This window comes from Thamnophis elegans, chromosome 2, assembly GCF_009769535.1.
Source record: "Thamnophis elegans isolate rThaEle1 chromosome 2, rThaEle1.pri, whole genome shotgun sequence".
Taxonomy (NCBI): domain Eukaryota; kingdom Metazoa; phylum Chordata; class Lepidosauria; order Squamata; family Colubridae; genus Thamnophis; species Thamnophis elegans.
In genome coordinates, this window is record NC_045542.1 from 146,250,956 (window position 1) to 146,277,425 (window position 26,470).

At 42.3% G+C, this 26,470-nt stretch overlaps 1 protein-coding gene and 2 non-coding genes across 6 annotated transcripts; 2 read left to right on the forward strand and 1 right to left on the reverse strand.

Moving 5' to 3' along the window:
• Positions 1 to 1,138: 1,138 nt before the first annotated feature.
• ZNF692 (zinc finger protein 692) lies at positions 1,139 to 16,597 on the reverse strand. 4 transcript variants are annotated; one of them, XM_032209050.1, is made up of 11 exons: positions 16,227 to 16,597; positions 14,932 to 15,364; positions 13,454 to 13,485; positions 12,098 to 12,625; positions 10,543 to 10,594; positions 7,709 to 7,849; positions 6,498 to 6,560; positions 5,356 to 5,434; positions 4,369 to 4,483; positions 4,049 to 4,148; positions 1,139 to 2,465 (listed from the first exon to the last, which is right to left on the reverse strand). In XM_032209050.1, the coding sequence occupies exons 2-11, from the start codon at positions 15,120 to 15,122 to the stop codon at positions 2,147 to 2,149; spliced, it is 1,620 nt and encodes a 539-aa protein (XP_032064941.1). In that variant the 5' UTR covers positions 15,123 to 15,364; positions 16,227 to 16,597; the 3' UTR covers positions 1,139 to 2,146. The 4 variants fall into 4 exon arrangements, with proteins under 4 accessions (XP_032064941.1, XP_032064938.1, XP_032064939.1 ...); XM_032209047.1 differs by having other exon boundaries at positions 16,062 to 16,597; XM_032209048.1 differs by having other exon boundaries at positions 16,047 to 16,597.
• Positions 16,598 to 25,007: 8,410 nt separating this feature from the next.
• On the forward strand, positions 25,008 to 25,117 carry TRNAL-CAA. The gene is made up of 2 exons: positions 25,008 to 25,045; positions 25,072 to 25,117. It is a non-coding gene; the product is annotated as a tRNA-Leu (tRNA).
• Positions 25,118 to 25,629: 512 nt separating this feature from the next.
• On the forward strand, positions 25,630 to 25,701 carry TRNAE-CUC. Its single transcript has one exon. It is a non-coding gene; the product is annotated as a tRNA-Glu (tRNA).
• Positions 25,702 to 26,470: the final 769 nt, after the last annotated feature.

Genomic DNA, 26,470 nt, shown 5'->3' on the forward strand with positions numbered 1-26,470 from the left:
CTTTAGGAGGCTTATAGAGTGCTCCCGGGGGCTGGGGGACAAAAATGAACAAAAAATGGCCAATTTTTTGCTTATTTTTGGCCCTGCCCAGCATTACTCTGGAAGCCTCCTACAGGCTATGCATGGCCATTTTTCAAAGGGGGGGGGAGGTCAGGAGCCAAAAATGCTATATTCAGTGTATAAGATGCACCCAGATTTTCACCCTTTTTGAGGGGAAAAGATGCGTCTTATACTCCAAAAAATACGGTATTTTTCTGATTCCTGGATTGACTTAATTTTTTTCTGCCTGGCAACACCCTGTTTCCAGAAGCAGGGAAGTGCAGCCCTGCTTGGCAAATATGAAACATTGTTCTGGCTCTGTGGAGCACAACAGCAAAAACTATTCCTACTAATGGCTGTTATTGCAATTTAAAATCTGGGCCGGCTAGACAAGAGTGGAAAGTTAATCAATACAATGTACATTTAATAGTGACATACAAATAGAAAAATAGTAGCGTATGAAATTGTCCGTGGAATATGGCCTTCCAAGAAACCCAGTTTCCACTTTAAAAGTATATTAAAAAATCCCTTGTAACCTTTCTTTAAATGCAGCCATAGGCTTCAATGTTCATGAATGATGCCACGTGGCTGTCAGAAGTTCATACATTCTATTTCAAGTAGCCAGGGCTAAGACTTAAATACTTGACACAATATTTTGCACCTGGCAAAGTCGATCATCATGGTTAGCAAAACATAATGGCATAAAATATGCATACAGTACCTCCATTGCCCCGCATATAAAAATTGCATTGTTTATGCAGGCTGCAAAAGATTGTTCCCAGAAGCTATAGCAGATCCCTCCATATATTCCACAATCACTGCCTGACCAGGCTGTGTAAAGTCAGGACTGCAATAGCAATAGCAATAGCAATAGCAGTAGACTTATATACCGCTTCATAGGCCTTTCAGGCCTCTCTAAGCGGTTTACAGAGAGTCAGCATATTGCCCCCAACAATCTGGGTCCTCATTTTACCCACCTCGGAAGGATGGAAGGCTGAGTCAACCCTGAGCCGGTGAGATTTGAACCGCTGACCTGCTGATCTAGCAGTAGCCTGCAGTGCTGCATTTAACCACTGCGCCACCTTGGTTATGGTTTCCAGAAAGTCCAGTTGCCTCTTGAAAAAGCACCTTTGAGACAACCATGACCTGGATGACTGAGAATCCCCATAGACACCCCTGAACCTTGTTGTAATGTCCCATTTTGTGTCCTTATTGACTGATTTTGGTTGCTATAGACCTGCCAACGTCCTTCCATGGCCATTTCATTTTGTGCTGTTGGGCTGACATGATGACAGGACCAAACTGCTGATCAGATCTGTGGAGAAGCAAATGCCCCCATGCCTCTATCCTGAGAGATGTTGCAGTGACCTCCTGGCCAGGATATTTATTTTTACAGAGTTCTGATAGGTACATCACCATACCGAGGGTCAAATCTACTGATCAGAGGACTCTGGGGAGCAGCTTACCTGTCAAACTATGTAAAACAAATATCCAGACATGGAGATGGCTCTGCTACAGTCTCACAAGCAGATTTTCCCAAGACCTGTAGAGCAGTACTTACACTGAAAGGTGCGGATAGAAGGCTAAACTCACTGATATACCCATTTGTTCAAACTTGCCTCCTGCCCCCCCAGCTCTAGCACCATCCCATATTCAAAGGCATAATTAATGCGGCCAATGTTTTTTCCACTGGCTGAGAAATCCCGATTCTTCAACTTAACTTGCCCTGCAATAAACCGTTAGGACAGCACCACTCACTGGTCTCATTCGTGGGACGAGAGAGATCAGCTGTGTAAACAGAGCCAAGTAAACCAGTGTACTTTTTTACCCACAGATGGAAGGAAAACACATCAAACTGACTGTCAAGGCATGCCCCACCACTAGACATTCTGGAGCCAGGCAAGGCAGAATGCCAAGATTGTCCTTTTATTCCAGAGCCGAGCCCAGAAGAGCTGAGCGAAAGATTGTGATTGGTGGGACCTTGTTTTAAGGGGCTAGGGCCCATGTGTCTTTGCTGATTTTGCAACCGGCTGACGTAATGCAACTGGCCTGCAGGAAAGGTCAGGAATTCTCTCTACTATTGCTTTTTCTCCTTCTGCTCGGTCCGCTATTCGATGAGGACGGTAATTGCAAGGGCAGGAGGCTCCACCTTTCCCCCCATGTCACACGGCTGATCCTGAACCGGGTTTGCCATTGGCTCTGCTGAGAGTGGAGAGCTCAGAGGGGGAGGGTCCTGTGCTGGTGGGGGAGGCCCAGTGGCCCCCTCAGGATGGCTCTTACTCTTGTGTGCAGTGACATTGTCCTTCTTCTCAAACTTCTTGCCACAAACATCGCAGGAGAACTGGTAGAAGGAGTCGGCATCATGCTTTTTCATGTGCCAGTTCAAGGACGCTTTTTGCCGGCAGGTGAAACCACAGATCTCACACCTGGGTGAAAAGGAAGGGGGGGGGAATTCACCAAAGAAGAAAGGGGTCTGCCAGAAATCTATCTATCTATCTATCTATCTATCTATCTATCTATCTATCTATCTATCTATCTATCTATCTATCTATCTATCTATCTATCTATCTATCTAAATGGCTATGTGTGTATATTCCAGCATAACTCCAGAACACTGGGGCTGCTGAAATGAAAAGGACTGAATTATATATAGTGTGAAGTCACAGTATTTTTGACAGTGATAGTGTGCATTTTGGATTCAAATTCTGTTAAGATACAGCCTGTTGTGCCTTAAAATGGCTTCTATTGTACAGCACAGTGGAGTTGCCAGGGTAACAGCTTCGCAGTCCTCCACAAGGGGGCTTATTCTAATACAGGATTGGGATAAATATATACCCAGGCTAAGCCGGGTTATCAGCTAGTAGGTGATAAATCAAGCCTTGGCTCTCCCCATCACCCTCCTGACAACAGAGAAAAGTTGTCTTTGTACAACAGGGTCGGGCAATCCTTTTGCTGGCTCTGGCTGGCTGACTAACTTGATGAAGCAGAGTAGAAAATCAACACCATGTGGATAACCTCAGGAGCAGCCACCAATTCAAATATCTCTGCTCCCTATGTGGAAGCTAGTTGCTTGTCTTTTTTTAAAAAAAAAACCTGTTAAGTTAATGGAGCCATTATAAATAAATATGTATGTATGTATGTATGTATGTATGTATGTATGTATGTTCACAATACTGTTCACCTGCCTGGAACCCACACTGCATTTCAGACATTAAAACATTAGAGAGGGTCCAGAGGTATTTTACAAGAAGAGTACTCAACTCCTCTGCTCGTAATACAATTCCGTATACCACCAGGCTTGAAATTTTAGGCCTGGATAATCTTGAACTACCACGGTCTACATTCTGACCTGATCTTAGTGCACAAGATAATCTGCCATAACTTCCTACTGGTTAATGACTACTTTTACTTCAACTGCAATAACACAAGGGCTATCAATAGATACAAACTAAATGTAATCCGTTCTAAGCATAATTGCAGGAAAAACGATTTCAGCAATAGAATAATAAATGTGTGGAACACTCTATCTGATCCTGTTGTTAGTTCCTCTAATCCCCATACCTTTTACCTTAATCTGTCTACTGTGGACCTTACGCCTTTCTTAAGAGGTCCCTAAGGGAGTGTGCATAAGCACACCAGCGTGCCTACCGTCCCTGTCCTACTGTCCCCATTTATATGTACTCACTTTACGTGTTTATGGCTATGTTTTGCTTATTTTTATCCATTAATTTGTGCCATTTTTTTATGTGTTTTTCCTACTTGTTTCCTTGACAAATTAAAATAAATAAAAAAATAAAAATAAAAATGTTGGGATGATAATAAGTCAAGGACTACCTGTATTCATGTCTGCAGCCTAGAAAGTGTGATTGAGAAAACCATCTGCTTTATGATTTACTGAGAAGGCTTCTCAGTTGATGACTGTGAGGAGGAGGCTGGATTTGATGGGAGTGATCCTGATCGTGCTCAAGTCATTTCTGCAATAGGGGAAAGCATTGTGGTGCATACTCACTGTAGGGGTTTTTCTCCGGTGTGGATCCGCCTGTGGATAATTAAATTACTGCTTGTTCGGAAGAAGCGGGCGCAGAACTCACATATGTAGTCCTTTTTATCTGCAAGTAAAGGGCACAATAAGTCACCGGCCAGCCTGATCCTAAAGGCACATCCTTCATAATAGATACGGGCAACTTATAATTCTTTTCTCCCCAATACTACAATCGGGACTGGTCCAAGACATTTTGATTTAGGCAGACTGCAAGGACAATGAAAGCTGCAGTTCAAAACTTTTAGCAGGCACCAGTCGGATGAAAGACACATAGTTAGATTGCTCACCGCTGTGCAGTTTCTCATGTTCCTTGAGATGTTTCTTGAAGTTGAAGGATTTGCCACAGCTTGGATCAGAGCAGGTAAAGGTCTTTTGGTGAACATGCTGGTATTTCTTGTGGTGCTGGAAGATGGGAAAAAAAATAGCCCAGAGGGAATATAAGGCTCTGAAATCTGTACCACGCCTTAGCTTAGATCAGTAGTTCTCAAACTTTTCTTCATTATGGACTCCCTTTAAATACCTTTTGTGGCCATGCCCCCCCCCCAAGACTTAAGATTTAAATCACAATCTTTCTTCAAGTCTTCATGGACCCCCTCTAATGACACTACAGGCCCCCAAGGGTCTGGGGACCACAGGTTGAGAACCACTGGCATAGATAAGCCAAAGGAAGATTATTTTTTTAGTAGCATATCGCATACGCAATGATGAGATTCTGTAATAGCTGGGCCATGCATTCCTTCTATCTCTCTGGATGATGCTTCTAAAATAAAGGGGGAATTTTTCCTGCTATAAATTCTAAGATTTGTAGCAGTGGTGAAATTTAATTTTTTTTACCACCCGCTCTATGGGCATGGCTAGGTGGGCATGGTGTGGCTTGGTTGCAGTGGAAATGACAAGGGAGGGATATTGCAAAATCTCCATTCCCACTCCGTTCCAGGGGAAAGATACTGCAAAATCTCCATTTCCACCCCACTCTGGGGCCAGCCAGAGGTGACATTCACCGGTTCTCCGAACTACTCGAAATTTCCGCTATCGATTCTCCAGAACCTGTAAGAACCTGCTGGATTTCACCCCTGATTTGTAGTCTTCTATTAACTTCAGTACTCCTAGTCCAGCCAGAAGCCAACAAACAGTGTATTATAGAAAGTGTCATCTTGCTGCTTGCCTCCAAAATACTGACACTTTGGAAAATTTAAATGAGACATGGAAGTTCTGTCAGTCACCTGTATCCAGCCCAAGAGACTGGTGACCACTGCTGTTCCTCCATCACTTACATTCAAGTATTGGCGATTGGAGAAAATTTTCCCACAACCGTCATAGTCACAAAGGAGAATCTCTCGCTTGGCTGCCTTCCTGTGAAGAAAGGCAAAGATAGAAGAGACAGGGAAGCCAAAAGGAAGAGAAAACATGTCAAATCTCCAGGGTGGAGATACGCAACAGAATTGCAGAACATAATCTTTGTGTACTTTGCTCAACATACAGAAGTATTTTATAGACATCTCTCCCCCACCCCAAAGTAAACAACCCTGGATTGTTTAGAGAACTTGATGGGTCAAAAATAATGTGGACAGACAGTTAAATATATCATTTTACTTAAACTACAACCAGTATGATTTTAATCAAATTAATTTGATAGCAAAATTGATTAATTAACAGTTTTGGGGGAAGCAGCTCTTCCCAAAATATTTCACTAGATGTTTTCAGTCTGTAACTATTGAAGTCTCCATGATTCCAAAGAGAAGGCAATTACAATAATCCATTAGGTTTTTGATAACTTTTGTATTATTAGGTAAAGGTTTCATGGATATGAATTTTTTAAATAGTTTCTGGTTTTCCTAATCTTGAAAAGTTACTGTGGGCCTTCCTAGCTGCTCTTCTCCTTCTTTGGATGTTGTCGTTGTTCCTTTGAGTGCAGCTGCTCCATCTTATTCTAATGAGCAAGAGCCATGGTGGCACAATGGTTGGGATGCAGTATTGCAAGTTAACTCTGCCAACTGCCTTCAGTTTGATCCTGACCAGTTCAAGGTTGACTCAGCTTTCCATCTTTCCGAGGTTAGTAAAATGAGGACCCAGATTGTTGGGGGCAATATGCTGATTTTGTAAACCACTTAGAGTGGGCTGTAAAGCGGCCAATAAGTCTAAGTGTTATTGCTAATGATGGTTTTTATTTAATGACACATTATTTTTTGTTGTAAACTGCTTTGAGCTTGTTGGACTAAACAGCATATAAACTGCAATTTGTAAGTAGGATGGATGGATAGACAAGACAGACAGACAATAAATAGACAGACAAGTCAATAATCTTTGCCAGCCTTGCAGCTTTAATCAACTTACCTAAACTTACTATAATCTTCCCTTTCTACTTTTGGCCCACTTTGGCTGAGGAGATCATGAGCAACCACGGACCTGAACTTACCTGATTCTCTTAGGACCAATTTGGGACACATCTTCATCTCCTGGCTGTGCCTGCTTCTTGCAGCTAGAAAGAGAGATTGGGATTGCTTTTCATGAAAACTGGGCTAAAATGGCAATAAAAAACATAGAATCAATCAATGACTCAAATCAGTCAATAATAAAAACAAACATTTCTACACAGGGGCTTCGGGCTGACAAATATGGGGAAAGGAACTCCCTGGAAAGCGGGCAGAAAAATGAAGGAAGCGAATAAACCTGTCTAGGACTTGAATAGGTCAAATACTTCATACTGCAGACTAGTATTTCTAGTCTGCATTTCTATTTTAATGGTACCCTATTCTTTAAGACAGAGGTGCAAAACCTGAAACCCCAGGGTAGAACATGGCTCTAAATGCATTGATTAGACTGTTCCCTGACACACTATAATTCTTAAGATAATAATGATAGAACACTATTAACTATGTGAAAGGTAATCAATTTTTGTTGACCAGTGTAATTATATTTTTAAGAGTCAGTTTGGTGTAATGGTTAAGCTCTAAAAGGCCATAAAGTCCTTAGTTTGAAAAATAGTGTTGCATCATAAAGTAAAAGGATAAAGTAGTGGTTATAGGCCATCTTTTGTAACCAATAACTAAAAAGACATAGATCTGGGACATTGTAAATAACCATTTGAGTCCAATGACATTTATATTGCAGTGTCTTATCGTAACCCTGTTATATCCCAGATAAGAGTCAAAGGATTTCCCACAGGATGACAGCACCTACTTGATCTTGACTGTTGTTGAAAGACCTGGTTATACTTGGATGGAAGTCTATCAAGAAATCCCAGGACTATAAACTGAATGGGAAATTTGCAAAATATCCCGAAGGTAGGCAGTGCTAAATCACTTCCTGCCTTGCTATTGATTTATTTAATTTTAACTGGTCTGTATTTTTAAAATCACTTAGCCTGGGTGTTCATTTGAGATGTCCTGTCCCAACGTTTCTCAACCTTGACAACTTTAAGATGATATGTGGACTTCAACTCCTACAATTCCAGGAGTTGAAGTCCATATACCATTAAGTTGCTAAGAGTGGGAAGAACTCTTTTATTCCATAGGTTACCTGGTATGAGTGGTACCCAAATGATTAAAGGAGGTAGTTCCTTGTGGATCTCTCATTATCCACACTGAAGTGGACTCTGCTGCATTTAAAATCTTCTAATTTCATTACCTATCCAAGGAAGGCTGATAATTTTCATCTCGCAGGTCGTCTATGTATACCATGTGATCTTCCTCTGTGAAATCTTCTGCTTCCTCCTCCTCTGGTGGACCAGACACTGATTCTGGTGTCTCCCCCGGTAGAGTTAAAATCCTGAAGAAAATACAAAAAATGAAAGGCCAAGGTTCAGTCCGCAAAGATCCTTCATTCTGGATGAACCTTGGCTTGTTTAGTTTGGTACTTTCCTCCTTTTCAGCTGATGTGGTTATTGGCCAAGAATGGTAGGCTGTAAGTCAAGTCAAGCCTCAGGTTATTTTTATTAGAGATCTGAAGCAGCTATCCCCTAGTGGTCATCCTCCAGAGATATGGACTTCAACTCCCAGAATTCCCCTACCAATAGGTAGTCACTGCTGAATTTTCTGGAATACCTAGAGAACACAAAGTTGGGAAAGACTGAGCTAATAAACCTGGGATCCTGCTGTGCAGCTGGTCATGTTGTGAAGAGCAGTACCTAGAGGATTAGTTTTTATTTCTTGCACTAGCTTTTGAGGCAATTAGAATAATTATTAGGTTAGTTGCAGACCTACTTTCCGCTATTGGTGATAAATGGGGGGATGGAAAAATCTGGTAGAATTTAAATCCTGCTATGCAATCTCACTGTGGCAAATGTTACTGGGTCTGTGTGTGTTCTTGGGAAGGATGAGCAAAGAACACTGAGACAATATGCCAAGAGAATAAATTCTCAGCACGATTGCTCAAGACACGAAGGTCATCCAAGCTCCCAGCTAAAGAAAGCAGAACAGCAATATAGGGAGTTATAATATGATAAAATGCTGCAGGCAGATTATCATTTTAGTGACAATGGCATAACTTAATACTGCATGGGATAAGCCAATGATTATCTACAAAGGAAATCCCATAAACAGCAAGATAAAATGAGTGATGATGGGTCTCTCATGTCAGATGACACTCAATATATTATGAGAATTACTCATGGTGTTTAAGATGTGGCTAGATTAAAGACTTCAGGACTTAGTTGTGGATGTTGCCATACAAAAAAAGGAAAACCTGAAGTGGCAAAGAGGGTTATGGTGAGAATGTAGAACATAAGAACTATGAGAATGGGAAAGCTCAACAAAACGAATGATGAGACAAATTGATTACAGACACATTAATGCCAGCACTTTGAAATGAACCAGAATTGGACACTTTCAGTCAGAAGATTACACGGCCTGTTTTTCAGGGCATGGAAACAAAGAAGGATTGGCATAGCCTTCAGAGGCAGGAAGGATATAGCAGTGCAGTCAGTGACCAAATACCATGTTTCCCTGGAAATAAGACAGGGTCTTATTTTCTTTTGACCCCTGAAATAAGCGCTTGGCCTTAGTTTCGGGAAAATCTTATTGTTTTTGAGGTGCCGGAGGCGGCGAGTGTGGTCACCTTATGGCTGCTGCTGTGTTGCAATATTTTCGGGGAGGGCTTATTTTGAGGGCAGAGTTTATTTTAGCGCATGCGCTCAAAAGCCCGATTGGGCTTATTATCCGAGGAGGCCTTATTTTCGGGGGGGGGAGGGGAAGTAATAACACTCAACATCAGAACAAACGGTAAAAATTGCTGAGATGTCCAAAAAAAAATAAATGATGTACGCATTAAAAAACTGAAAGAATGACTTTTATATTGAAGCTAGAAGAAGCATGAAGCCATATTGCAAGGACATCTGTTGAAATAGAAGATGGAAATAGACAAAACAAAATGGAAGACTTTAAAAAGATGTCCAGATTGAGGCTGGGCATATTTGTATATTGATTACTGTAGTAATGAGTGGACTTTCTGAGGGGTCGGGCTGAGGACAGACCATTCTGGAAAGGTCTATGTATATGATTGTGTTGTGGCCCGGCAGGAGCTGTTGGTGATGCTGATGGACTCCGATAGCGAGGAATCCTATGAGTCAGCTATGGAAGATGTGGAGGATCCTGGGCAGGGTTCAGACTCAAAACAGGGACCAGAGACGCTGGTTGGCCACCAGGAGGCGCCTGAGGCATGGAGCAATGGGGAAGATCAAAGGGAGTTTGTCCAGGCAATGGAGCAGTGGGGAAGATCAAAGGGAGTTTGCCCCTGATGCCAGGCAACGAAGGGCGGGGAAACGGAGGCAGCAATTACAGAGACAGACTCATAAGAGATAATCAAGCCCAGGTGGTTGTGGCTTGGCTCCTCCCAAGAGAGTATATAAGAAGAGACTTTGGGAGGAGTCCTTTTGCAGGACACAACCATTCATAACAAGGGAGAAGCTCTTGTTTGTATTGTATCTCTTGTCTGTGGGAGTCTGGGTTGCTGCCAAGGTCTTGCCTGTGAGTCGTGTGTGGGCTTTCAGCCAACAGGATTGTAATTGCTGTGAATAAAGTGTGGCTAACAGTAAGCCTGTGTCGGCGTTAATAACCGGACGGAGGGGGGTCAGAACAGATTGCTAAAAGTTGACATCAACTAATCAGTCAATCAATCATTAAAAATGGCCAAGCCCCAATGCTTTAAGAACATAAGTTTAAAAATTTCAGGAATTTATTCTACCCCACAAAAATAACCACACACACAAAGGAAAACCAGGAACAGATTTTTGTATAGAATGGTTGTGGATGTTCACTATGAGGCTCACAACAAATCCCTGGGATCGTTATTCTTCCCCAATGTCTTTCCAAGATGTCTTTAGCACCACGTCTCTTGGGCAAATGTCATTTTTACAAAAGACACCATCAATCTTGTAAATCTGAAAGCCATTTGCCCTCAACACATAGCATGGCAAGTAAGTTCCATTTTGACCTTGCTATGATGGCCTAAGAAAAGAAATGTACCTTTCAGGTCCCGGAGCTTCAGTGCTACCTGGAATTTCATCTGGTGCAGCTTCTACAAGAGCAAACACAGCAGTGTCAGTCAGACGGAGAGAAGAGAATCAGCAAAACTGCGCTCTTTTTAAGGTAGTCATTTAAAAGGAGCTTGAATGCTGAAGCTCAAAACTGGACATACAATCCCTTCCAAAACTATTTCCTTAGACCAGGGGTGTCAAACTCAAGGCCCGGGGGCTGGATCCGGCCCGCGGGTTACTTAGATCTGGCCCACAGGGCCACCCTGGAAACCCAGAGGGACTGGCCCCACGTAGCCCTCCCAAGTTCTGTTTTCACTGGCAGAAGGTTGCAAGAGGCTGTGGCAGCTGAAAACAGAGCTCTGGAGACCGTTTTCACTGGCAGAGCACTTGGGCCACCACAGACGCACCTGAGAGTTGTGATGTCAAGCTGCCCACCCTATCCATGCCCCCCCCAAGGTCAAACACAACCCTGATGCAGCCCTCAATGGAGTCTGACACCCCTGTCCTAGACCATATTTCTTTTAAAAAAAATACAGACATCTACTTGGTTTGCTTTTAATAGTCTCTTGCCTGGTTAGCACTGGTGAGCAAGAATCTCCTTTAGGGGATCACACAGAAATATTTTTGAAAACTACAAAGGACTTCCTTTCTTTCTGGTTCCCCCAGAACATATGTTTGGTGAGTGAAGGCTAGTGCTCCCTATATGTTCATTTGTTTGGTTCTTTATTCAAGAGCAGTGACATGGTCTTCTGATCTCAGTCTCTCCTACTTCCAACGTCAGGCTGCCTTTCTTTTTCAAAATGTACATTTCTCGCCCTCATTGTTGTAAAAACTAGTGTTTTAATTTTAGTGGGGGGAGGAAGATAGATATTGCTTCCTTGCTGGGTTATCTCTTTCTTAGTAATTTTGGACTAAGATTATTTAGGTCTATCTGATAACCCGGGTATTTATCCATCCTAATTAGACAGGAAAAGCCCTGATTTTGTTGAAAATGTCCAGACCAAACATAATTTCAAATGTTAGATTTTCCCCCTTACCAGAGGGAGCCCCCTTGTGGAGTACGGTTACCATCGCAACTCTACTGCGCTGTACGGTAGAAGCCATTTTAAGGCAGAACAGGCTATATCTTCACACACACACACACACACACACACAAACCCCGTCTTACCCCCACAGTATTTGTTTCCAAAGAGTAAGTCATCTGTGTACCAAGTTTGGTTGAAATTGCCCAAGGTGTTCCAGAGTTATGCTGGAAAACACAGACACACACACACAGACACACACACACACACAGCCATTTATATTTATATAGAATACTGGACACACAGTAAAAGTGTTATTTACAAGTTCAAAACTTTATAAACTTTTAGCCACAACCCAGCTGTCCCACAAGAAAAACCCAACCCTGGCACACCTCTGCCCTGTAGTCGCGCCACCTTCCTGCATGCTCTGCATATGCTACCAATCTGTCATCTTTGCCCAACACAAGCCTAGCTTTCCAGCCTCCCAATTCCATCAGTGGCTCCTCCATCCACTCTCCTCACCTGTTTCATCTGAATTTGTATTGCACAGTAATTCTGTCTCCTTGACCAGACCTGTGCCACTGGGAGGAGACATACACGTGGTCCTCTCTCTGTCTGTTCCACATTCCTCCTCCTCTTGGAAAGATGGTTCTGGCTCATCCACAGGACAGGGCGAGTTGGAAGCAAGTGCTAACGAAATGGCATGGGCTGCTGCTGCCTTGCGAAGGGAGCGCCGGCATCTGGTGACCGGGGAGGGTGGGGGGCTACGCTTGGAAGTGATTGTTTCCTCCTCTTGCTCCTGTCTGCCATCAGAAGCTGTTTGGCCAAAGGGTGGTGGGCTAATCTTTGAGGCAGGGGGACTCCAGGTGAAGGTATGACCAGCCGGACACTCCCATTCCAGCTGGCTGCAGACTTTCTCCTGCTCCAGCAAAGCAGTCTTCACATTAGGGATGAAGCCACATTCCTGGCTGTGATTGTGAGAAAGGACAACCAGACGTTGCAATGCCTCCGAAGGAAAAGCGATGGGATCAGCAACTGAGCTGTCTGATCCTGAGGAAAGGAGGAGGAAAAAAAAGAGAGACCCAGCTTTAACGGGGAAGCAAAACTTCAGTGTGAAATTCCTCACTCTTAAATTCTCAATCCTGTTTTTGATCTCAAAAGGAGAATAGCAATAGCACTTAAGACATATATTGCTTCACAGTGCTTTGCAGCCCTCTCTAAGCGGTTTACAGAGTCAGCCTCTTGCCCCCAACAATCTGGGTCCTCATTTTACTGATCTCAGAAGGATGGAAGGCTGTCAACCTTGAGCCTGGTGAGATTAGAACTACCAAATTGCAGGCAGCTGGCAGCAGCAGAAGTAGCCTGCAGTACTGCACTCTACCCACTGCGCCACCATGGCTCATTCAAGCTGAAACAGAATTTCGGTTCAAGGAACTATATAATTACAGATAATCCTTGATTTATAACATTCAGTGACTGTTTGAAGTTACAACGGCATTGAAAAAAGTGACTTATGACCATTTTTTCACTTAGAACTGTTGCAAACATCTCCATGGTCACGTGATCAAAATTCAGACGCTTGGCAACTGACTCACATTTATGACAGTCACACTGTCCCTAGGGTCATGTGATCCCCTTTTGTGACCTTCTGGCATGCAAAGTCAATGGAGAAGCCATTTTCACTCAACAACTGTGTTATTCACTTAACAACTGCAGTGATTCACTTAACAACTGTGGCAAGAAAGGTCATGAAATGGAGCACAACTTAACAACTGTCTTACTTAACAACAGAAAGTTTGAGCTCAACTGCAGTTGTAAGTCAAAGACTACTGGAATAAGCCTGCTCTAGACTAGAGATAAACCTGTAAGGGCATTTACCTGTTTTCAATACTGAAGCATGTGAACTGTACCTACAAAAGAAAGATAAGAGGAAGTGTGAGTAGACAAGACTAAGCTGTGCTCACACATGAGCAATAATAATCTTTAAACTGCCTCCAGCACACAAGATAATTTTAATAATAAAAATCAGCATTACTGCAACCTTCCCAAATGTGGAACTTTCATGGATATGGACTTCAATTGACAGAATTCTGAGGAGTACCGTATTTTTCGGAGTATAAGATGCACTGAAGTATAAGGCGCGCCAAGATTTTGAAGAGGCAAATTTTTAAAAAAAGTTTTTGCACTCTGCAGACCTCCCAAAAATGTCCTATTTTTCGTGAAAACAGGCCCATTTTTTGTCAAAAAAGGGGCATGCATAGCCTTTAGGAGGCTTCTAGAGTGCTCCTGTGGGCTGGGTAAAAATATTTTTGCCCTCTCCAGCCCCCAGGATCACTCTGGAAGCCTTCTAAAGACCATGCACGACCATTTTTGTAAAGGGGGCGGGGTTTCAGGGGGCCAAAATGCTGTATTCAGTGTATAAGACGCACCCAGATTTTCACCCTCTTTTTTGAAGGAAAAAAGTGCGTCTTATACTCCGAAAAATATGATAACTATACTACCTGTGGAATTCTGGGAGCTGAAGTCCACTTATCTGACAGCTGCCAAGTTTGAGAAACACCAAACATTTTCTACTGTTTCTGCCAGCTTCTCTTTTAAGGTTCTCCTAGCCAATTAAATATTGGAACAAAATAAGAGGAGGAAGAAAGGTTCAAGGTTCAAAGTTTATTAAACTTGTATGCCGCCCTATTCCCGGAGGGACTCAGGGCGGCTAACAAACCGAAGGGGAAGGGAATAATACAGACAAAAACAAACAAACAAACAAAATACGAAAACAATTTAAAAGCAGTCAACAGCCATACAATTCGAGTGGGGAAGGGAACTCATCAGCCCCAAGCCTGTTGGAACAGCCAGGTTTTGACGGCTTTGCAGAAAGCCTGAAGGGTGGTGAGAGTCCGGATCTCCACAGGGAGGTCGTTCCAGAGGGCCCGAGCAGCCACAGAGAAGGCCCTCCTCCGGGTGGTCAACAATCGGCATTGGCCGGCGGATGGAATTCGGAGGAGGCCTAATCTGTGGGATCTGATAGGTCTTTGGGAGGTAATTGGCAGCAGCAAGAAAAGGAGTTAGAATATCCCAAAACAAGGATGGGAGTGCCTGATGATGAGAGCGACTCTTTCTCTGTGAGGAAGCATGCATACACATTAATATGTTTTCTACACTGTGAAATCTCAGCTTGATATATTCTCTTCCTTCAAAATAGAAAGGTTGCAACATTTGCCCAAAACCAACCATTAAAGTAGCATGAGACACGTCACAGAGCCCTTCGCTTAAATTCATAGAGTGTAAAGTTGAATGTTTACTTAATATTTGGACAAGACTAACAGATGTAGAAATAGTTGTTGCCCACAAAGTCTCACCTGTCAAGCAGATATTTAGCCAGCTGGGAATGGAGAGAAAAACCCAGTTTCTCTTTGAGCTGACACCACTGCTCCAGGTGGCTTCCGATACAGATTCGGCTCCTGCTACGTTGGGCATCCAGCTCTTTACGTTTCTGCTTGCAAATAATCTTGGAGGCCCGCTGGCGGCTCTGGCATCCATGCTCCATCATCTCACTGAACTGGACAGACGGGCAGACTAGGAATCTGCATAGAATAGCCACTGGATCATAAGTACATTACATGCCCACAAAGAGAGATTTGTCTCCAGCCATAGTTGAAGAGTCCAGGGGCTCTGGCCAGCATGGACAGTTCTGCCTTCTGTTTCAGGGGTTGTAGATATTCCAACTGTGACTTCAACATCAGAAGACCTTAGATGATACCACTGCTTAGAAAAAGGTGACCAATGGGCAACCTAAGCCGAGGAAGAGGACAAGATGTTATCCCATGTTCCTGGCCACACATAAACATCAAGATCTCTGTTCCATATTGTAGATCCCAATTTTGGAATTTTGTCACTGGAATAATTCTGATTTAAGAGCACCCCTTGATCATGGAAGAGAACTATTTATAGTATCACATAAAAAAAAACATGTTCCTATTTGGGTGCACATGTAAAATTCATTTGGAGCAAGCAAAATGGAAATCTTTGGAGTTATGTGCTAGGCAGATATGGCAGCAAAACTGAATATTTTTTTCAAATTCACCAGTATCACTTCCATACATTTATCTGACCCCACTTTTTTTGCAAGGTAGATGGATCTTCAAGAAGTGCCTAATGGTAATCCTCAGCAGCCTCTTTTTTTAATTAAGAGTGAGCTAAAACAAAAGACAAGGTTGAAAAGGATGTTCCAGAGCATAGTGGAAAAGCCTCAAAATCTTTATCTAATAGTCTTAAGATAAGCTACACTAGATATTTTCAATAAAGAGAGAGGTGAGGTTTTTTTAGTTATGAAGGACCACGTTCTACTGAATCCATAATTCTTTTATTTTTCTACCGTCAGAGTTCTATTTAACGCGGAAACGAGATCGACGCAGCTAAACCTGCGATCCTAATCGGGAGACAAGATTTTAACTTGTACCAAAGAGCTACTAACACAAGGAATGAATACCAATTCTGCCTTCTTCTTTATCAAATCTCGGCGGTCATTCCGGTCTTCTCCTCTCGCCTTCCAAGGGGAATTTGCAGCGCAAGCGGGTCGCTTGGATCACGAAGCGCGCGCGGAAGTAGCGGGAGGGAAGAAAAATAAAAAGAGGGGAAAGGCGGCGGTTCTTACGACGGCAAAGCCGGAGGCGCACGAGCAGCTTTGGCTTTCCACTTAGTTCCACGCGTTTCCATGAATTGACACGCGGAAAACCCTACGCCGTCCCCAAGTTGCCAGGCGAGCTTCCCTCTCTCTCTCTCTTCGGGGTTAGTTTCAAAATGCCTGGCTGGGCGCGCGTGGCTCCTTCGCCGCCGAGCGAGACGGAGGAGTGACCCGGGATTCCGCTTCTGGGCCACCTCGAGGATGTCCGTCCGTCCAGCCGTCCAGTTCCTTGAAGGATCAGGTTGCAAATCCCGGATAGACTGGGAAAGCCGGTGCACCGCTGAAGCGGAGACAGTTGCCGCCCGGCTTGCAAACAGCAACGGCAACAGGAAGGGGCTGGATCAGCTCTCTCGGTCAGGGCTGTGCGTGGTCTGCAACGGCGGGCGAATAGGAAGAAGCGGCAAAAAGGGAGGGGAAAAAAGGCGGCCCTCTGTAAATGGAGCTGCGGGTGTGTTTAGTTATACATTAATTTATTCCCCTTGGAGAAGTTCAGTCGCCGAAGTACTTTTCTACGGGTCTGATAGCAGCTTTCAACCGCTAGCCCGACCAGAGTGAGAACTTCCGCATCCTAAGTATAGGGCAGGGATCCGCAACCTTAAATACTCAAGAGAGCCATTTGGATCGGTTTCCCACAGAAAAGAAAACACCGGGAGCCTGACTGTTTCCTGAGCGGCCACAAAACTAGCATATGTAGTTGAATTAAAGATTCTGTTTTCTTCTGAAACTTTTCTTTTCTTGGATTTATCCATGGTTGGGCTACGGGGTGGTGGTGTCAAAAAGCTTAATAAATTGCGCATCAGTGGGTGTCGAACATTGGCAGTTGTGATACATATTTTGAGTGACAGGGAGCCTCAGCAGAGGGGTGAAAGAGCCACGGGTTGCTGACCCTGGTATAGGGTCTCCTGACTTGAGCAGCAGGGTGGACTAGATGACCTCCAAGATCCCTTCCAAATCTATTATTTTGTTAGATTAGGTTCGGATTGTTTCAGAACTCCAGCTACGCCGTGTCAGCTACCATTTAGAAAAGAGGAAAGAGATAGGAAACTTGCCTTGACAAAGACCATGTCCTTTGGTGTAAACTGTAATATCCTTTCAGATGGAAAAGGCCACGATCATTAGGACTTTCTTGGTAGTCTCTTGATGGGAAAAAAGAAGAAGAAAAGGACTGATCCTTCAAATAATATTTCTGTAATTTTTTTTAAATCAGGCTAATGTTGATGTCTTCAAATATACAGTCACTGAGTCCATTTTTGAAATCAAGATTTTGGTCTTTTTTTTTTTTAATGTAACCATCCGTATCCACCAAGCTCTGCTTTCAGTATTTAAATGATTGTATGAAAGCCTCACATTTCAAAGAGTTAGTTCAGTGTTCACAGCCTTTCATACCTGGTGGCGTGTATGAAAAGTGGCCGTCTAGGGGAAAACATTTCCTCATAGTCCTCAACTTACAACCACAACCAGCATCAGAACTTCCATTGCTAAGCAAAGCAGTTGTTAAGTGAGTCATGCCTGATTTTAGCACTTAGCACTTAGACTTATATACCATTTCATAGTGCTTTGCAGCCCTCTCTAAACGGTTTAGAGTCAGCCTATTGCCCCCAACAATCTGGGTCCTCGTTTTATGGACCTTGGAAGGATGGAAGGCTCAGTCGACCTTGGGAGGGTCAGGATCAAATTGCTGGCAGTGGGCAGAATTAGCCTGCAATACTGCATTCTAGCCACTGTGCCACCACAGTACCACCTCTTTTGCCATGGTTGTTAAGTGATTCGCTGCACTTAAGTGAATCATACAGTTATTGACTCCTGCTTCACCCATTGACTTTGCTTGTCAGAAGCTGGCTAGGAAACAAATAGTGATCACATGACACAGAATGCTGCAACCTTCTTGAATACATGCTGGTTGCCACATGCCTGGATTTTTTATCACATGACCATGGGGATGCTGTGATGGTTGTAAGTGTGAGAACCAGTCAGAAGTCACAAGTGCTGTTGTAACTTTGAATTGTCACTAAATGAAAGGTTGTAACTTCAGGACTATGTGCATCCTTTAAATATTCTCTTGTCATCATCCTGCAAAATGTTATTAGCAACAAAACAATTCTCGTATCTAGGCTTAGAAGACTGGAGATGCTCAGCCACACAATAGAGCTGGTATGTACAAACATTCAGCTTGACTAGATGCTTTTCACTGTGTGGTGAAAATACTGTTTAGAAGGGCAGGGTTTTTTTCCCTATATAATGTGAACATTTTAATTACTTTCCATGGTGTTCGTTTTAAGAATTTTGACTTATGATTATAATGAAGCCTGGATATCTGACCCAATTTTACAATCTCCCCCCACCCCCAAGTAATTGTTAAGCAAACCAATGATTTGCTGTGGGTGCAGTTTTGCTGAAGACCAGAAGTAAGTGCCAACTGTCAACAAAACCATTGTAAAACACAATTATGTGGTCATGAATGCTGCAAATGGCTGTAAATGCAGCCGTGTTGCTTAGTGCCCAAAGTTTGGTCACATGACAGGAGGGGGGGGATGACCATTGGAACCTCAAATCCAAGTTTTAACTAGCCCCAAAGTAGGAATTTTGAATGGTCACCAAGTAATTGTCAAGGACTATTGAAACGGATTCAGTGCTAGATGGCCAGATTCCTGCAATCCAAATCTTTCTCCATTTTTTCTCCCTTGTGTTTCTTTTTAGTTGAATAAATTGAGATGAGTAGTTTTGTTTTCTGTCTGGCCATGGAGCAATGCCTTTTCAAGATCCATAATTGAGATGGATGATCAGCAAGATGTGGAAAGATGATTTTTGCTGCTCTTTGTAATTTTTGGAAGTGTGAAAATTCCTGTGTCATAATACTACTAATTGTTGATAAGACAGACAAAAAAGTCTGAATAGTGGATGTGGCAGTACCTGGACACAGCAGAATGGAAGAGAAAGAACCATTGGAGATAACAAAATACAAAGACTTGTATCTATAGAATTAGAACGGCGGTGGCAAAAGAAAATAAAGGAAGTATCAATAGTAATACACTCCTTGGTTGCAATCCCAAAACAACTGGAACACCACTTGGACACCACCAGCTTTGACAAGTTCACCATCAGCCAATTGCAAAAAGCAGCTTTATTTGGGACAGCTTACATCCTGTGACGATACCTTTAATCAAATATTCACATTTGTCTATCCCAGGTCCTTGGGAAGGACTCAATAGGTGGACAAAAATTCCAAATGCAGTCCGACTATCTGGCTGACCATGTGACAAAGAAAAAATTATTAAGCAAGTATGCTGCATGACTCAATGATTTTACAGTGAAATAAAGTACAATAAAATAAAAAAGTAAAGATAAAAAAAATGGCAAGCATGATGAAATAAAGGGTCTCACTCGCCCAGATCAAAGGCTGGAATGAAAAGGCAGGTCTTCTCGGCTCTCCTAAACAACAAAGGTGGGAGGGGGCTCACACAAAGTTTAGCTCAAGTAAAAACATGCATAGTGCACAGGGATGATATTATTTTCATATTAACGTCTTTCCACTTAGTCTTTACTGAGCTGCATGGATTTAGGAATATAGTAATTTCACTTTTTTCCCCCCATTTAATATGCTCAGGAAGTCTTAGAATCTGGGAAACCGGCATTAAACTATGTTGCTTCTCAGTAAAATAAAGCATGTTTTATTCTATTTTTAAGTATTAGTCTGCAATTTGGATTTCTATTTCAGTTCTGAAGTAGAATGAAATTTGCAGTAACGTTGAAAGAAGATTGTAGGACAGTGATGGCTAACATTTTTGGTGCTGAGTGCCCAAAGCGCACGTGTGCAACCCCAAAATGCAATGCGAGCATCCCTCCACGCATGCCCCCTGCCCCCTATATGCGCATGTATTTCCCACGCATGCGCCCCCTGTGCCTCATTTTGGCTTCCAGGTTGGTGCAGGCGGCCTTCCAGGCCCAAAACAGGGCACGGGGGGGGGGGCGTGCACATGTGCGCAAGCCCCAAAATGCAATGCGAGTGTCCCTGCACATGCACCCTGCCCCCACGCATATCCGACAGAGACCTAAAAATCAGCTGGGCAGTGCGTGCGCATGTGTGCTATAGCTGGCCTGGGGCAATGGCTGGCACGTGCGCCATAGGTTCACCATCACAGTTATAGAGTAAGACGATAGTTCAGTGATCAAACATGTTCTGCTTGCAAGTCATTCTCAGTTCAAGTAGAAAATACAACCCTCCTAGAAACTTAATATTTGTATTTTACTACTTAAGTGCCCTTTTAAAACACGAACATTGTACCATAATTTGGTTAATTATTCTTATGGGAGAGCTAAACATCAACACTTCTTTATGATCTGTGGAAATTGATGCACAGTGATTCACATTTGTCATGGTCCTGCTTGAAGTTTGATCTTGTTCCTGCCCACAGCCAATGAGCATCTAAGGTGTCACAATGTCTTCTGTTGGCCCCTGCCAAAGAGAAAGCTCAGGAAGTACATTATGAGGTGCCGGGACCTGATTGGATATCCTTCCTACATCAGAACTTGCAACTCTTAGTACACCAGCAGACTATCAGTGGGATGAAGAGCACTGGAGCTCCAGACACTAAATGAAACCAACGCTCAAAGCCACAGTGGCTTTCTCCGGTGGAAAAAACTGAAATAACTTGGAAACTTTGGGGCAATGGCTGCTGCTCACAGACCAAGACGCAGGACTCGGGTTCCAAGGAAAAAGAAACAGACCAGAGGCAGGAAGGGAACACACCGGAAGCTGTTGCCAAAGTGCAGAAAGCAACGTAGAAAACAAGGCAAGCAGGGAACAATGGTGGTGAGAAAGCTAGGTGGGCCTCAAAAGCCAGGTCCGAAGCGACCTTATGATGAGTTTATTTCTAAAGTCCTGCGTCGGCTGCATCGGGACAAAATACCCATCTCAACCAAAGCAAAGGGAAAGATGATCTCCTTCATAAGGAAGTTCTACAACAATGTGTCTGAGAAGGCCCAGTGTAACAAGAAAGTCAAGCAGAGCTGTACCATCGGCTCCAAGGAATTACAAAATGCATTAAAGAAAGTGATGCGCAAAAAGCAGGCCATGGATTTGGTCCAAACTATACGCAAAGAGCCACGACGCTATTAGAACCGCTCCTTCCTATTTCCTTTGGTTGGCCCTTGGTGACATCTACAAACAAGAGGAGGGGAGATGAGCCAGCCTTCAAAACAACGCCCCCCCCTTCAAAATCTAGTTTCCACCTGATGAAAAGTCCTGACAATACTCTAAAGATACTGAGACTCTCTTCCTTTTTAAGGAACATCTCACGAAAGTACAGGAACCAACAACCTTCTGACCTGCAGAAAACTCCACATCACTGGAAAAAAAATCTTTGGAAAAGAAACATCTTATTCTTAGGAGTATAATAAAATGGGGTTTTACCAGGTCATTTCATGCTTATATGGTTCCCCCCCCCCCCACTTTTAAATAATGTCGGCTGCAGTGTGACTTGAAAACCCAACCCTTCTTGCACACTGAACATTAGAGAGCAGGGACAAAACAGGTAGATGTAGCACTTCTGAAAATTTTTATGAGATTTGGAGGTTTAGTTAAAGTCACTGCCTAGTGAGTTTTTGATGATTACCCAAATGGAAGATTTCATACTTGCAACATAACTTGGATATCTGAGTTTATTTAGAAACAAGAATGGGATTTCTACGTAACAATGGTACTTTGAGCTGTTGTTGAAAGAAATGTCCTCTGGGTTCGGCTCCAAGTGGGGAAAAAGACAGTGAAGACATGGAGGCTTCTTGGAAAGTTGGTTTTAATGGTGGACAGGACCACATGGCTTGAGTCCTGAACAGAAAAGGTGATCACATGCTTCAATGTTGGTGGAGAAGAAGAGAAGGGCTGAGGGAGGGGCTTGCTAGGCTTTTTATAACCTGTTCAGTCCCATCTCTCTGTTTCCTGTTCCTGTGTAAGAAATGTATTCTGATTGGTTGTCAGACTCTCATGGGGCCATGCAGGGACAACTCTCTAGGCTGTGTTTTGAATCCAGGTTTGGTTGAGTTCTCAGATACCATGTGGTCAGTTGAGTAAAGGGCCAATATTATGCTTTTAATACCATCTCCCTGCAGCTGAAGTGGAGAAGCCTTTATTATGTAAAGTAGACTAGCTTGGCCTTCTTAATGGCCCATTGACAAAATGGGGATGGGCAGGAAGCTACAGGCAGCTATTCTGTCTTTTAAAACATGTTTCTTTCTTTTCACATCCAGAGAAATATTCTGCCTTTTCAATATTTCCTAGGATATTTCATTTTTCTGGGAAAGGGCTGGGTGATAACTTCCTACACTGTTTATGAATGTAAATGATTGGTGTGCCTCAGAAATACCAATATTCTCCTTCCTAGGAAACAATCAGGTCACAATCTTAGGTGGTTTCTTGAAACAAACAAATTTAGGCTTGCAAATAGAATAGAATAACAGAATTGGAAGGGACTTTGGAGGTCTTCTAGTCCAACCCCCTGCTTAAGCAGGAAACCCTACACCACTTTTTGTTTTCAAATAAATTGTTCAGTATACTGCACTGAGAATCAGGGGTGTCTGCAGGGGGTTCAAAAAAAACTCAAGATAGGCCCTTGCTTTTATGTGAACATAGTACACGTGTTACAGGTAAAAACAGCTATATTCAGGGGGTTCACAGGACGGGTGGAAAATGGTTGAAGATACCTCAGTTCCAAGACAGAGGCCATCTTGATCACAATCCATTTATTAAATGGATACTACCTACCTTAAATCCAAATTCCATGCCAGCGTGACCTTGAACTTGTTCTGAAGCTGTAACTATATCTTATATTCTCTATTACACTTACATGTGTGTTACCATTGTATAATCATGTCTATTCAGCCCTTGTACCCACAGACCACATTTCCAAGTTAAGTCATACACTGTGAGTTTTAAAAAAACATGACAGGAATTGGTTTGGATTGGGGCAGGACCTGGCAATATGAAGGAAACAGGAAGCTTATTAATACTATAGTTATTTCTCTGTCAGAGCTAGTTCAATAATTCCTGTTTGAGAGTCAGAAAACATAAGGGTATCAACCTATTCATGAACGAATAGCAAAGTATGCTGTGACTTAGAACGTATTTTAGGATAGATGATGCAGGGGATGAAACTGCATGGCATTATATGGTTGTATAGAAATAGCCATCAAGCTGTTGATCATAAACATTTTAATGTAACAATGACAGCTTAGCTATAACAAAGGCAAAGACAGCCAACCAATCAGGTCTCCCCGTGTAGCCCCATTTGCATGATGCTGCCTATAAGTGACATTGCCTCAAAAATCTGATGACATTTCCGGCAGAAGCTTCAAGAGAAAAGAACAATGGCTGCCAAACAGCAAGGCAAAAAGAAAGCCAGAGATGCAAAGAGAAGGAAAATCCAGAAAAAGCACCAACTAGCGAAGCGGAAGCAGAAGAAACTGCAGCCAAGGAAACAGAAGAAGCACCAGACTCGTCCTAAGCGTCGGGTCAAGCGGTCCTCTGCCCCCAAGTCAGCGGACAGTGGTCCAGAGAGGATCTGCTCCCCAAGGCTCTTTGCCGCCAAGGTCTTTCGGCAGATGCCCAAGGTCAGGATGGAGATCAAGGCCAGGAGCCTGATGAAGACCTTGTTGACCGATGTCTATGACCACGTGGCCACAGAGGTGGAGAATTTGAGCCAGAAGAACGAGCTGTCCAATATCACGGGCACTGATGTTCAAGCTGCCTTGAAGGAAGCCATGACCAAGGAAATGGCCAAACACTCAGCCGAGCCCATCAGTACTGAATGTGCTTAGAAAAACAACCTCCCTTCTCCCTCAGGGACCCAAAGGGAGAAGACCAAAGATCTTAAAAAATATCCAAGAAACTTTATCATATTTTCCTGCCCTTCTAAGCATAAGAAATCCTGTAGTCCACCTTTCAAACTAAGGCACCATCTTTCACCTCCGCAATTGTTACTCGGAAACAACAGGAAGGAAGTTAAAAGTGATGACTTGGACAATGGCCTGTTTTTTTTGAGGAGAATTTCATCAGCATCTAAGCCAGAACCTCAAGGCTAAGAAAGATGAGCCATGATTAAATAACTGTTCGAAATAATTGTTTGTGAGGTGTTTGCAAAAAAGAAAAAACATCATATTATGTACAATATGTATGTATCTCCAAATAAACCAGGATTTTAGCAACTACATTCAATGAATTTTTTTAGTGTTTTCTTCTCTCTTTTCTTTGTCCCTGGGCTTTTATTTTAATCAGCTACTTAAAAATTTGATTTGCAGCAGTATCAAAAGGATAATATTAAGGACAGAATAATTCACAATAATCATGCCCTGAAAATGAATTTCCATTGAGTTTGTCCTACAGCCTATCAAATTACGGCTGCGATTAACTATACATAATAAATATCAGTAAATTAGGAGGTGGCAGCACTATTTTTTAAAAAAAGGAGTCAGTTAATTTTAATAAAAAAAATTGGAACTATTTGGCCCCAGGAACTATAAATATCGTCCAAACATCTAGCGGCTTGACTGGATGTTTAGTTTTCCAATTGTGATGCAGTTATGCCTTGTGGCTGCCGGGAGTTCAACAATTAGATATTTACTCTGGCGCATTAATTCCCCGAAGAACGTGAAGGAATCTATACGTGTCACAATGGTTTTGCAAAATCAAATTCCGGTTCGTGTGTTGGGGAACGAAATGGAAGTATAAAGGGCCTCTTTTCAGCAGCTTATTAAGCGAGTGTCAGGATGGCCGAGTGGTCTAAGGCGCCAGACTCAAGGCTTCACTCCTTCCCAGTGCTGGGTGTTCTGGTCTCCGAATGGAGGCGTGGGTTCAAATCCCACTTCTGACAACTCCCTTTTTTTTCCCTCCCCAATTGGTCTTTTTTTTCTATATGTCCAATAAAAATGTATCAAACCTATATGTCTAGAAAACAACTGAATTTTAAACATTTTTTTCCCGATCTTTTCATTTTATGGACGCGTTCACCTTTTATTTCACTTTCACTTTCCCCTTGCTTTAGCGAAGAAGCATTTTGCGGGGTAGAGAATTTGAGGCCGGCTACACAGAAGGGAATCCCGCTTCCCATTCCCTTTTTCCTTTAAAATTCTGATCTCTGAATTTTAGAAATGAAAATCGCCAGCTCTTCCTGAATGCTTTATCATAGCGTTTCATAGAAAAGAAACCTCAGGTTATATTTCTGCTTGCTGGGAAAAAAACCCAAATTTAAAATCTCCGAATGATTATAACACTATATTTCATTGGGCCTCATTGTAATTTGTCAGAAAATAATTATATTTATCAGAAAATATTGAATGCCCCGTTTGGACTATGTCAGGACTAAAGAAAACCCTTATTGCAAGTTCCCTGGTGGTCTAGTGGTTAGGATTCGGCGCTCTCACCGCCGCGGCCCGGGTTCGATTCCCGGTCAGGGAATTTCTTTTTCTTCGTAAATCAATGTTCATTAACGAAAAACCTTATTTTATTTTTTAAAAGCTCTTTTCATAGTTTATTATACATTACTAAAAAAACTGCTGTAGTACCTGCCTCAATTTCAGCCAAAGAAAGCAAAAACAAAAATTGATCACTCCTCCTCCTCCTAGAAACAATACTTCGTTTATTTCTAGAATAATCAAAAGTTTTTTTTAACACCAGTGAATAACAATAATGTTTGAAGGTTCCTCAAATTTGTATTTAAAACTTTATATTGACATTTCCTCAAGCATATATTTTAAAATGAAGCAAATATTAAAATTAAATATGAAGTGAGTGTGTGTTTGTGTGCATAGTAAGATGGAAATAGATGCAAATAGATGTTTTAGTAATAAAATCCTTTAGATATTATTCAAAAATAAAAAGCTCAGCAACCCTATTAAGAGATTTAATATAATTAAATATAATAATATTTATTTATTTAATGTCATATTTAATTATAAACATGATATGTACTTTAATATTTAAAACATAATTAAATGCTCCATGATATTGCTGCTCAGTGACATTTGGCTCTGCTTCCAGTTTCTACCAATTATGTCAAAAGACAAGCTAGGATTTTTTTTTTAAATGGTGTGGAGCCCATGATTTCAAACAAGTTGACTGGTACATTATTGTGTGTTTTATTCATATAAGGAAAGAGTTTCTATAAAATGTACTCAAATGCTTGTAAGAACCTCTGTAAAAAAAATTGCAAGGAAACTGTGCAACA

What these genes read in the sequence shown, in the direction of transcription:
- ZNF692 (XM_032209050.1), bottom strand. Translation starts at nt 15,122, where the DNA reads ATGATGGAGCATGGATGCCAGAGCCGCCAGCGGGCCTCCAAGATTATT. An exon ending in GAAGCTCCGGGACCTGAAAG is followed by an intron (nt 7,850 to 10,542) that starts GTACATTTCTTT and finishes TATTTTCTTCAG; the next exon opens with GATTTTAACTCTACCGGGGG. An exon ending in CCAATCGCCAATACTTGAAT is followed by an intron (nt 4,484 to 5,355) that starts GTAAGTGATGGA and finishes CCCATCTTCCAG; the next exon opens with CACCACAAGAAATACCAGCA.